The sequence below is a fragment of the Mercurialis annua genome, linkage group LG3, assembly GCF_937616625.2.
Source record: "Mercurialis annua linkage group LG3, ddMerAnnu1.2, whole genome shotgun sequence".
Lineage (NCBI taxonomy): Eukaryota > Viridiplantae > Streptophyta > Magnoliopsida > Malpighiales > Euphorbiaceae > Mercurialis > Mercurialis annua.
This window is the reverse complement of record NC_065572.1, coordinates 12,405,026-12,417,258: the sequence shown is the minus strand read 5'-3', so window position 1 is coordinate 12,417,258 and position 12,233 is coordinate 12,405,026. Positions and strand designations below refer to the sequence as shown.

Here is a 12,233-nt window from a genome sequence, read left to right as displayed (position 1 = left end):
AAGTGTTGGATGAAATAAAAAGGTGAAATCAAGTGCTGGATGAAATAAAAAGGTGGAATCAAGTGCTAGATGAAATAAAAAGGTGGGATCAAGTGTTGACAGAAAAAAAAAAGATGCTCAAGTATTTTTGGAATTATTTTTGATAATCAAATGCTGAGTCTAATTTCCTCTAAAAACAATTCTAATGAAAAAAAGGGATACGCGCATAGCCAGTAAATAATATAGGTAAGATCTTGAACTATTTATGTATTGTAAATGTGTGTATATATGTATATTATTCATTTGCATAACTTGCTCTATTAGGCTTTTTATATTTTTCTCGCACATTTATCTGCAATTACTTTTTATATTGGTACTTCATATATTTTTATACCAAAATTAAAAGTTTGTCTTAAATACCAAAAACACGCGATTGTTCGTGATTTTTGGAGCATTTAAGTCAATTTTTAAAAATAATTATAAATAGGTGACTTTCATTAGTTTTTAAAATTGTATAAAGCATCTGTTTATCATTTCATAAATTTTAAAATATCAACTTTTAACTATTATTTGTAAAAAAATATTTTTAAAATATGATTATTAATTAGATTCCGTGCAAATGCACGGGTTTACGACTAGTATATAGAAATTGGAGAAGAGTTAAATAAGTAATCATGATAGGTATTGGATTATGGTTTTGTTGCGGATTATAATAAATCCTTTGATTAATATTAATAACTTTATATCAAGATATTTGGATTTTCAATTTGTTTTTTAGGTTTTTAAATGATATACAAATTAAACTCGTTAAAACGTTTAAATCTCTGATGACGTGGCTTTTCTCTCTGAAATTCTCTCGGCGCCAGTTAGTCTTTTCAAGTTAACGTACGCCGTTTCTCTGCAATGGGGAAGAAAGTGAAGAAGGGGAACAATCTTCAGAGTAAGAAAGTTTTAAATCTGAAATTACAATTAATTGATGAGGTTCTTGAGAAGGAAGTACAAGAAGAGGATGACATAGGGACAGCTTTAGAGGCAGATCCAGTTTCTGAAGAGGTGACTGAGTTGAATAACGCAGTTAGGGCAGGAATGATTGAAAATGGAATTGATAGAACGGGATATGATTCTGGTAGAGAAGGGGTTGAGAGTGTTAAATCGGTGGTGAGTGAAAGGAGTATGGGTAGTGCTCCTAAGATTCTTGCAACAAGAGTGAGTAATGAGGAAACCCTAGTTTTAACTGAGGAGGAGGATGAAGTTCCGACAGTGGGAGGTGAGAACAAAAGTTGGAGATCATTGTTTGCTACGAATAGATCTAAAGATAGTGGGACAAAGCTGCAATACCAACCTCCCTCTCTGAGCGATGGTGTTAGAGTGGTCAAGTTTCATTCATCTGAGATGAAGGAAGAGGAGAACAAGTGGAGGTATGCCTTGATATGCTCTGTGGTAGGTCTTGAACCACGATTCTATAGATTGCAGGGATATGTTATGAGTAGATGGAGTAGCTGTGGGTTACTTGAAGTCATACAGATTAATCCGAAGATGTTTCTTCTGAATTTCCAAGATGATGAAGGGAAGATGAAAGCTCTGGCAGAAGGACCTCTGTTCTTTGATAAGAGACCCATGATTTTTAAAGAATGGCAGAAGAGGATGACCTTTGAAATGGATGAATTCATGAAGATTCCAATCTGGGTGCATTTTCCTAAGCTGCCATGGGAGTTCTGGTCAGCTGTGATGCTGGGGAGGATAGCTAGTATGTGTGGTCGTCCCATGTACACTGATCAGTGCACTAGTGATTTGTCAAGATTAGCATATGCAAGGGTTCTAGTGGAGATGGAGATCTTTGGGGACTTTCCTGAAGAGATAATATTAGAAGATGAAAACAATGTGAAGTTTAAGCAGAAGGTGGTTTATGAATGGAGACCCCCAGCATGTACCAAGTGTAAAACTATGGGGCATATAGCTCAATATTGCAAAGTAGTGGATCAAAAAGCATGGGTGCCAAAGAGCAAACCTGCTGAAGGAAAGGAGGATGCAGAAGAAAAAGGAGAAGATAGTAGAGAGGTGGAAGGAAGTGGCCAGTCTGAGAAAACGCCTTACAAAGCTACTAACAAGGTGGTTGATGTTCAGAAGCAAACTAAAGTAGTAGGGAGCACCATGGGAGCTGTAGTGCCCAAAGGAAAAGGTAAGATACCTTCTAACTCTGCACAACTTATTGTTGGTGGGGATAGAAATGATATTGCTGGTAGCTCTAGAGTTGGGATCATTGGTGATAAGAGGGTGAAGAAGGCAAGCATACCCCCTGATAGGGGTAAATGATCGGAGTGTGGAATATTAGGGGTCTGAATGACCCTATTAAGCATTCAGAGGTGAGGAAGTGGATTGTTAATCATAAACTATCTCTGATTGCTATTGTAGAAACTAGAGTGAGGAATATAAATATTGATAAAGTTTGGAGAAGTCTGAATTTGAAGGGATGGAAAATGATAAGTAACTATGAGTTTAATGAGTTGGGGAGAATTTGGGTTGTTTTTAAGATTGATGTTATGGTAAATTGCTTGATAAAATCCAGTCAACTGATGCATTGTGAGATTTCTGGAGAAGGGAGAACTTTTAAAGTGACCTTTATTTATGGTATGAATGACTCTGGAAGTAGAAAGGAGATGTGGAAAGACATTCTGAGCATTGCTAATACTACAAATGAGCCTTGGGTAGTTTTAGGAGACTTTAATGCCATTTTAAAGGATTCTGAAAGATGTGGAGGTAATGTTGCAAACCAGAGTGACTGTCTGGAGTTTCAGGAGTGTCTAGATGCTGCAAAACTCTCTGAACTGAAGTGGAAGGGTAATTTATACACATGGACTAATAATCAACATGGAGAGAGTAGAGTGTGGAGAAGAATTGATAGAGTTCTGGTCTCTGAGAGGTGGATTCATTCTATTGATGCTGAAGCATTAGTATTGAATCAGGGGATTTCAGACCATTCTCCCCTTGTGGTTATCTTTAATGAGACTGTAAAAGTGAACTATAAGCCTTTTAGATTTTTTAACATTTGGACTGAAAGTCCAAAGTTTATGGAGATAGTGGAAAACAACTGGAGCATACCAGTGGAGGGTTTTAAGATGTATCAAGTCAGTCAAAAGCTAACCAGGCTTAAAAGAGTGCTTAGAGATCTGAACAGAGAGAGTTTCCATGATATATCAAGGCAAGTGGAAGACACTAGAAAAATGTTAGACAGAATCCAGGGTCAAATTCAGAATGATCTTATGAATCCTGAGCTGCTACAAGAAGAACATGACACAGTTATCAAGTTGAAGGAATTACTGAGATGGGAAGAGAACTTTTACAGACAAAAATCAAGAGTTCAGTGGATTGATTTAGGAGACCTCAACACAAGATTCTTTCATAATTCTTTGAAGCAGAGACAAGCTAGAAATAGAATATCCCACTTGAAGGTGAATGGTGCATTGATTAGTGACCAGAATATGATAACCAACAACATAATTCAATACTATCAAAACTTATTTGGGAAGAAGAAGATCAGAGAGAGTAGTGTTGATTATGAAGTGTTGGCTAGAGGGGAATATGTGTCTGAAGAGGATAAGATAAAACTATGCTTGCCTGTTACTGATAGTGAGATAAAGAAGGCCATGTTTGATATAGGATCTGATAAAGCCCCTGGTGCTGATGGGTATGGGAGCTTATTTTTTAAGAAGAGCTGGCCAATTGTTGGATATGATGTGTGTGAGGCTGTGAAAGACTTTTTTCTATCTGGGAAACTCTTGAAGCAGGTAAACACTACTATAATCACTATAATCCCTAAAACTGATAATGCAGAACAGTTAAGTGATTTTAGGCCCATTTCCTGTTGCAATGTTATTTACAAGTGTATTACTAAGATAATTGCTAATAGGTTGAGAGAATGTTTGAGATATATTGTAGACCATTCCCAGTCTGCCTTTGTCCCTGGGAGGAAGATTAGTGATAATGTACTCTTAGCTCATGAATTAGTTTTCAACTACCATAGATCTAAGGGGAGAAATGATTGTGCAATGAAAATTGATATTAGAAAGGCCTATGATTCTGTGCAATGGGATTGTATTGAGGAAGTTCTTCTTGGCCTTAGATTTCCTAATGATTTCATTAAGTGGATTATGGTGTGTGTTAGATCCCCAATTTTCTCTGTGATGATTAATGGTAAGCCTGAAGGATTCTTTAAGGGAGCTTGTGGAATTAGGCAAGGGGATCCTATGTCCCCTTTATTGTTTGTTTTGGTGATGGAATACTTGTCTAGAGCTTTAAAGACTATGTGTGATGGAAACTTTGCCTACCATTCTGGATGCAAAAATTTAAAGATTAAACATATGAGCTTTGCAGATGATCTGTTTATTTTCTGCAAGAGTGAGATTGGGAGTATTAGGCAAATTGCTAGAGTTCTGCAGCATTTCTATGAAGTTTCTGGTTTGCAGATTAATGAGCAGAAAAGTTGCATATACTTCAGTGGGGTGCAGGAGAGTGTGAAGAGCATCATTCTGGAGGAGATGGGGTTTATTGAGGGTACATTACCTATTAAATATTTAGGTGTCCCTTTGATCAGTAAGAAGCTAAGTAAAGAAGACTGCAATGGTTTAATAGAGAAGATCACAAAAAGAATTTCTCACTGGACAGTGAGGCATCTCAGCTATGCAGGTAGACTTCAACTGGTGAATGCAATACTGTTTAGCATGCAGGTATATTGGTGTTCAATGTTCATACTTCCTGTTTCTGTATCCAAAGGAGTTGAGAAGTTATGCAGAAACTTTCTGTGGAAAGGGTCTGCTGATTATAAGTATGGTAACTTGGTAGCATGGAAGGAAGTCTGTAAATTGAAGAGAGAAGGAGGTCTTGGTGTGAAGGATATTGTTTTATGGAACAAAATTGCTGTGATGAAGCATATTTGGGAGCTGATTGTTGTCAAGAATTCTCTTTGGGCTCAGTGGGTTATAAAGAATAAGCTTAAGCTGCTGAGTTTCTGGGGCATCACAAAGCCTTTAAATGCTAGTTGGAGTTGGAGAAATCTTGTCAAGCTGAGACAAGATATTAAAGGATGCTTTGAGTATTCTTTAGGGAAAGGAGAGCTATCGTTTTGGCATGATCCATGGGTGAAGGGGCAGGCTATTATTGAAGTCTTTCCTGACATATCTATTGATGACTCTGACATTCCAAAATGTGCTAAAGTGAAGGATGTTTGGCATAGGGGTGAATGGAAACTTCCTGATCCTATTGACACACAAACTGAAAATGCTTGGAATGTTATAAGGGAGCAGTTCAGAATCAATCCTGAAAAGGATGACAATATTACTTGGAAGCCTGATTCTAAGGGGCTCTTTTCAATTAAATCTGCTTGGAAAACACTTAGAACAATGCATTCTGAAGTCACTTGGTGGAGAACTCTTTGGAGCCCTGGGCATGTACCTAGACATAGTTTCATTGCATGGCTAGCAATCAAGAGAAAGCTGAGAACTAGGGATAAACTGAAGCAGTGGGGGTGTATTGATGGTGATGAATGTGTGCTTTGTAAAGAGGAAACAGAGTCCCTGGACCACCTGTTCTTTAATTGCAGGGTATCTTCTGAGGTGATGAAGAAAACACTTCTGAACTGTATGATAAACAGAGAGGTGAGGCAGTGGAGAAGAGAATGGTCATGGTTTAGCAGGAAAACACAGGGAAAAAGTGTGCTTGCGAAGGTTAGAAGAATTGCTTTTGTGGCAACCATTTATCATATATGGAGAGGAAGAAATAGAGCAATCTTTGAAGATGTGACAGTCAATGAGAAAGACATTCAAAGGGCGATAAGGAATGATGTTCTGCTGAAGCTCTTCTCCAGAAGAAACAACACAGGAATTTTTGTGCAGCTATACAATAGATGGCAGCATATAGATATAGCAGATTAGCTTATTACTTGTAAAGCTTTTGGCTTCTTGTTTTTGCTTGTGTGAATAGTTGTTTGATCTTAATATAATCTCGGTACTTTTACCAAAAAAAAAATTAAACTCGTTATTTTGTTAATTTGCATCATAAAAGACAAATAGGTAGAGACTGGACTTTGAACTTTGAAAAAAGACCATATAAACAAAAGGCCTGATGTCTTAAAAAACCCTGACATTTCATCCCCTTTTTAATCCTATCATGACGTTGCAAATTAGTCAATTTTACCCTATTTTGTATTTTTTTTCATTTTAATTGTACCTTAAAGCATAAAACTGATCTTTTTTTTATTAAGCAAAATTCTCTAAAATATATCAAAAATAATTTTAATATTTAAAATATTTACCAAAACTTTGAGGGGGTAAGTGTCCCAAAAATAAATTAAAATAATTTCTTAAATAAACAAATTTTCAGATTATTTTTTAAGAAATTATTTTAAATTTAGAAAACAAAAACCAACAACAAAAATAGAAAAAGAAAACAACATAAGTTTTTATGTAGGATCCATAAATTGAGAAGGTAAAATTTTACACTTCAAGAGCTTGATGAGGATTAGAAAGTTACATTTTTTTTTATGAATACATTTCCAGTTTTATATATATATCTTAAGATACAATTATTGGCCTCATCAATTAAAAAAAAAAACTAAAACAAGCTCAATAACATTAGAAAATCAAAGTATTCATAGACAGATTTCTTCAGAGAAACAATTACAAAACAAATCCATGTTCAGAAACAATCAGGTATCAGTATACACTAGAAAGCCAAAAAAAACATCTAGGTAGCTTGAGCTTCAAGTTATCTCATCCCCTAGTCTTTGATCAAATTAAAATTTGTACCTATAAGCATCAGGAAGAAGATCAAGGCCAGTATAGAAGTCATCAACGTAATGGTCATCGACCACTCGCATTGAGCCATGTGCTGAAGATGAGGGCTGCATCGGCGCGATGGCTGCAACCACTGGCTGGGGGTATATACTAATGCTGGTGAAGTTGTTGAACGGACCGAAATTCTTGTCCTCGTCTTTGTGTCTGTAAGAGGGAGCAATGTCCATGGATAAACTCACAACTTCTTCTTGCTGTTCTTCATGTTTTAGCTGTTCAATCAGTAGTTCCAATGATGCTTCTTCTTCTTCTCTAGCTTGGTATGTATGCGGTATGTATATGTAGTTATGATTCATGGAGTGTTGTTCGTCTGATTTTTGTTTTTCGGCCTTCTCGACGGAGAAATACTGATCCCTCACATTAAACCAATAATTGAAGGAATCAATAAGAAGTGGAATGGAAAGATTGATATTTGATCATATAAAGGCTAATAAATAAACATGTATAAATCTTGATGTGGACATGTTACAAAATATAATTTCCAACAGATGAGCTCCTGGTTGAAACAAATTTGTAAGCAATTTCATTCAATTGCTACAAGAAAAGAGACTGAAAATAAACTTTTGGTTTCTTGATGCAACATTTATTGGAGTTTCCACACTTTTCCATGGTAAGGTCAAGTATATATAGCCTCACCGAAAGGGAAATGGCGAAACAGAAAACGGGCAAAAGGACAGTTTTCTATAAGAATAAGTTATAAATATAGAGTTTTAGAGTTTCAGAAGCATTTTAATGAACGAACTAAATGCTGAAACGTCGGAATCAAGAACTCTAGCATGTTGCTTCCTAGCATTATATGGTTGGCAGTTCAATTTTTGATAACTAATGGGCTAAGCCTAATATATGGAGACTTTCGATTTCCAAATTTATAATGTTAAACATGAAGTTAAATGTTAGTACTATATAGTTGTAATAGGAGGAAGATGAGATAAACTCACGAGTTTCTTGTTCTCATCCTCGTAGAGTGTAAGGGAATCGCCGATCCCCATCCCATTTTGCTTTACGAATTCTCCTGTAGAGATTAAAATAGTAATGAAAATAAACTCGAAAGAGAAGTAAAATTCAGAAGGTTTGTTTTTGAATCACTCACCTGTGTTTTCAAGAACATACATTCTACTTTTGTTGTTAGACCAATACCTATGTCATAGATCAATGGTTATCATAGTCTGAAAGTCGCAGAATTATAAAACAAAAACATGTGTAAGCAAATCAAGGGAAATTCTTACTTGAACTTCAAGCTCCATTCTTTGTTAGAGTTCACATCTCTGATTGAAACTAAAATTCCTTCTTTATCAGACAGAACAGGCAGATTTTCCTCTGCTTCTCTCTGGATTGGCATGCAAACACCACACAATAGATCAGCTTATGATATCATGGTTTCTTACTAACAACAATTAAAGTGGTTGTCCTAAAAGTGGACTTGTGAATGAATCAATAAAACTTCACCTTTGGAAGAATAATCCTCCCAAGAGACCCAACATCACTTGTTTTTAATTCCTTTCTCAGCAACAACCTTAGTTTCTGCAAACACATTAGAAAACAATCTAAAAACACATAAAAAACAGAAACCAAATTCCATAAAATTTGGCAGAAACTGACCTTGTTGTCGGGGGTGCAGAATTTATAAAGATCTCTATTGATACTACTCTGGCCAGATTGCAGATTGAAGGTCAATCTCCGGGCATCGAGAAGTGAATGAGCAGCAGAATTAGAATGCTTGGTAAGGGTCCTTTGGCGAGCCAGCTTTCGCTTATTTCGAGCAACTTTAGTCGTATATGCATCAACAACTCTCCTTTCTGACGCCCCATTTGGCTGCAAAACCCGCGGCCTTTGAATCTCACTCACATTCCAGAGAGGATGATACAAAGAAAATGCTGAGGCTGAGTACTGACCAGCCTGGTCTATAGGATGAAACTGAAAAGGATTCGGTATGCTGTCTTCTTCTGGTGAAGAATTAGTAGATGTTGAAGGGTAGCTCACTGGTTTACTGGTGTTAGTGGAGATAAGATTCTCCATCAATCAGAACGGCAAACAAGGGAAAATTCTATGTTTTTGTGTTGTTTTGGGGATGTGGGTGTTTGCTCATTTGGTAGTAAGTGCAAATAAATCTGATGGTGGAGGAAAAGTTGTGGCAGTAGATGAAAACCAGGTGTTGAAAAAGCAAAGAGAAACGCGTCATGATGGAAAGAAAAAGAAGACTCATTTGGACGAATGGGAGAGTGAGGCCACAAGGGCCAATGGAGAGTGAACGGTGATGACAAGTGGCCGGAGAGAGGTGGTTTTGGGATACTCAATTCACCAGTCAGGAGTGAAGGCCAGTAAAGCATCATGTTTCAAACTTGGCGCCACCTTTGGTTTAAATATAGCAACCGATTTGGCCTAATATGGACACAACATCATACTACCATATATGATAGCAAGACAATTATTTCTAGTTAACCTCGTTAACTTAGTACTCACCCAACTCAACCCACGGGTATGAGAAATTATTGTATAAATTTAGTTCAGCACATTATCTGTAAACTCAAACAATCACATTATAACATGTTGTTAAAATGATAACATTGTTATAATTTTATTTGTTATTTTGCACTTTTTAATAGTGATATTATAAGAATACCAATTTTAATGACGGGTTACAATTTGATTGGTTATGTACACGAATGACGTAACTAGGTCTATCTAATAATTTCTCCACCAATATAGTCATTTAATGACATGTAAAAATCCCTAATATAAAAAAAGGAAGTTTATTTGGGGTTGTTTCTTAAACAGATTTTCTTTTAAAAATAGTTATCTCAAGCAAGCATTTTTTAAGAAAAAATTATAGAAAAAAAATCAAAAAATGGTAAACAAATTTCAAAAATGCGCTTTTTTGAAAAACATTCACTTAGAAAGTGATAATCCAGTACGGGCGAGGCAATCTCTGAGAATCCATATATGACTCTCTCTAGTATAATGGAGTTAAACAGATTTATAAACTCATGTGAGTTTCAATCTCGGTTGAACACTCTTTCAATCTGGAATTGCCTTGTGTCCCATCCCGGATCACCAAAAGCATTGCCAGGGTTGAGGCACAAAGGACAATACTACGTGCAAAGAAAGAAATGAAGGCCATGTTAGTCGGGGGAACCATTAAAGATTTTCCGACAGGAGTACCGTACCATACGCGCTCCACACACCAAAATAACTAAAAAGGCTTGTTCAGTCTACAATAGAGAGGGACACCTCAACACATGAAGCATGAGGGAAGAAGAAGAAGTAAACTATATAAACCACTTTATCCTAATTAAGGGACTCCTCTTCTTACTTTACTCTTTTTCTTCACTAAATACTTACTTGATCGTCGGAGCGAGTGCACGAAATTCTCTTATGGCGTTCTTTCTGGAGTACACGGATACATTGAAAGTAATAACTTTCCACTACTAGAAAAGCTGAAATTAGCAACGGATTTAGCGACGGATTTTGAAATCTATCATTAAGTCTCATGAGTTAGTCGTTTTCTCAATTGATTCGGCTGATTCTCTTGAGCTGGACGTAGATTCACCTGTTTGGGGATAAATCTTGCTTTTTGGAATGAACCATTGGAGGTTAATTTTTTGAGAGAGATTTGGTGGTGAGCCCATTTGGGGGTTTAATTTTCCTTATTTAGGGTTTGTAGTTCCGTTTTAATCTACTTTCTTTATAATAACTCAGTTTTCTCTAATTGGGTAAAGGATTGGTTATTGGCGTAAAGCTTTTGCAACACTTTTCCATATATAAAGTTGTTGACAGTATCTCATTTTGTTAATGTATGCTTTCATTGATATTGTGATTGTAAATACTTACTTCCGGTTGTATTTAATTTTATTTCGATAAACATTCTTATGTTGCCTTTCCTAGCTTTATAATGAAGTGTTATTTTGATTTTCTTATTTGAACATTGTTCTGGAACTTGCACCTTCCATAGATGTTTTTGTTGTTCCGGTCTTGTCTTGTTGTATTTTTCTGATCTTTTGTTTGATTTATTTTCTAAGTTTGTGCCTTTTATGACTTTTTTGTATTGTCGAGCTTACGCCACATGTGTTTTTCCTTTAGTTTTGTTTTATTTCTTATGAGTATTGTTTCCGGTTTTACTTTATGAAGTTTCACAGTGTGAGGTTGCTTCGCCCCTATCAGGTTTTTGCTCATGAATTAATATCCTAAAGAGGGTTTTGTTTCTTTCATTCTTACCGGTGTTGCGGCTTTTTCTTGTAAGATTTGCATCTTTTACAAGTTTAATTTTTCCATCTTTTATAAGTAGGGTTTTCTACCCTTTATTTGTTTTTACCACCATATTTCTTTTATGAGAATCGTGGTTCTTGCCGACATGATTTGTCTTTTGCAAATTGTATGTCTATTTGGTTATGTTATGATGCTAACTTCTGTTGGACGGGTTTACGCCTCTTATGCCTTGTTTCTATGGCTGAATGCCATTGCTAATATGTTGGGCTTATGCCTCCCATATTTTATTTCTTACAGCTTCATTTCCGTTTCTTTTCAAAAATGTTTAGCTTATGCTTTATACATTTTCTCATGTCGGCTTTCACCCTTGTATTATTTATTCTAGACTTGCACCACTCGATGTTGTCATTATTTTATGCCATGCCATTTATAGTTTTATGATAAGAATTAAGCCATTTTGTACTCCATGTCGGGTTTACGCTACTTATGCTTCTTATGTCGGGCTTATACCTATCCATTGTCGGGCTTACGCCACTAACGCTTCCATTCCCGGGCTTACGCCACTTATGCTTTCATTGTCGGGTTTATGCCACTTATGCTTCCATTATCGGGTTTATGCCACTTATGCTTTCAATATCGGGCTTATCTCATTTACGCTTCCAGTACTAGGCTTACTCCACTTACGCTTCCAGTATTTTTTTAATTTCCCCTTTATTTAAGGACTATACTAGTTCTATTTTTAGGAGTATAAACACGCCTATTTAAGTTGAGCTCGAGCTCAAATAAATTTAAATTCTCAATTTCGAGCTCGAATAATATTAAACTACTCGAGTTCGAACTCGACTCAAGGTTAATAAAAATTAAACTACTACAAAAATATAATCATATTTAATGTACTTTAATTTTTTTACTATAAACTATGTAATTTTACCAATCAATATGAAATACATCTAAATTTAAAGGTATAAAAATTAAAAGAATTAAATTTAAATCACAAACATCTTTAATTGATAGTACAATTTGACTCAAAATGTAATTGAAGTAACTCGGATTTTTTGAGTTGAGTTTGAACTCTTTTCGAGTCGATTTGAATAATTCATGAATAGCAATTCGTTTACACTCATACCGGTGTTCTACATTTTATACTAGATTTTAGTTATGAGAAAATTACACATCATACTAGTTTAACTCAACTTAATCTCATAA

The 12,233-nt window shown here is 35.8% G+C and overlaps 1 protein-coding gene across 1 annotated transcript; it reads right to left on the bottom strand.

The window, feature by feature from the left end:
• Positions 1-6,650: 6,650 nt before the first annotated feature.
• LOC126672279 (B3 domain-containing transcription factor LEC2) lies at positions 6,651-8,840 on the bottom strand. The gene is made up of 6 exons (XM_050366227.2): positions 8,424-8,840; positions 8,271-8,345; positions 8,051-8,151; positions 7,915-7,961; positions 7,763-7,836; positions 6,651-7,171 (listed from the first exon to the last, which is right to left on the bottom strand). The coding sequence occupies exons 1-6, from the start codon at positions 8,838-8,840 to the stop codon at positions 6,767-6,769; spliced, it is 1,119 nt and encodes a 372-aa protein (XP_050222184.1). The 3' UTR covers positions 6,651-6,766.
• Between the last annotated feature and the right edge of the window lie 3,393 nt (positions 8,841-12,233).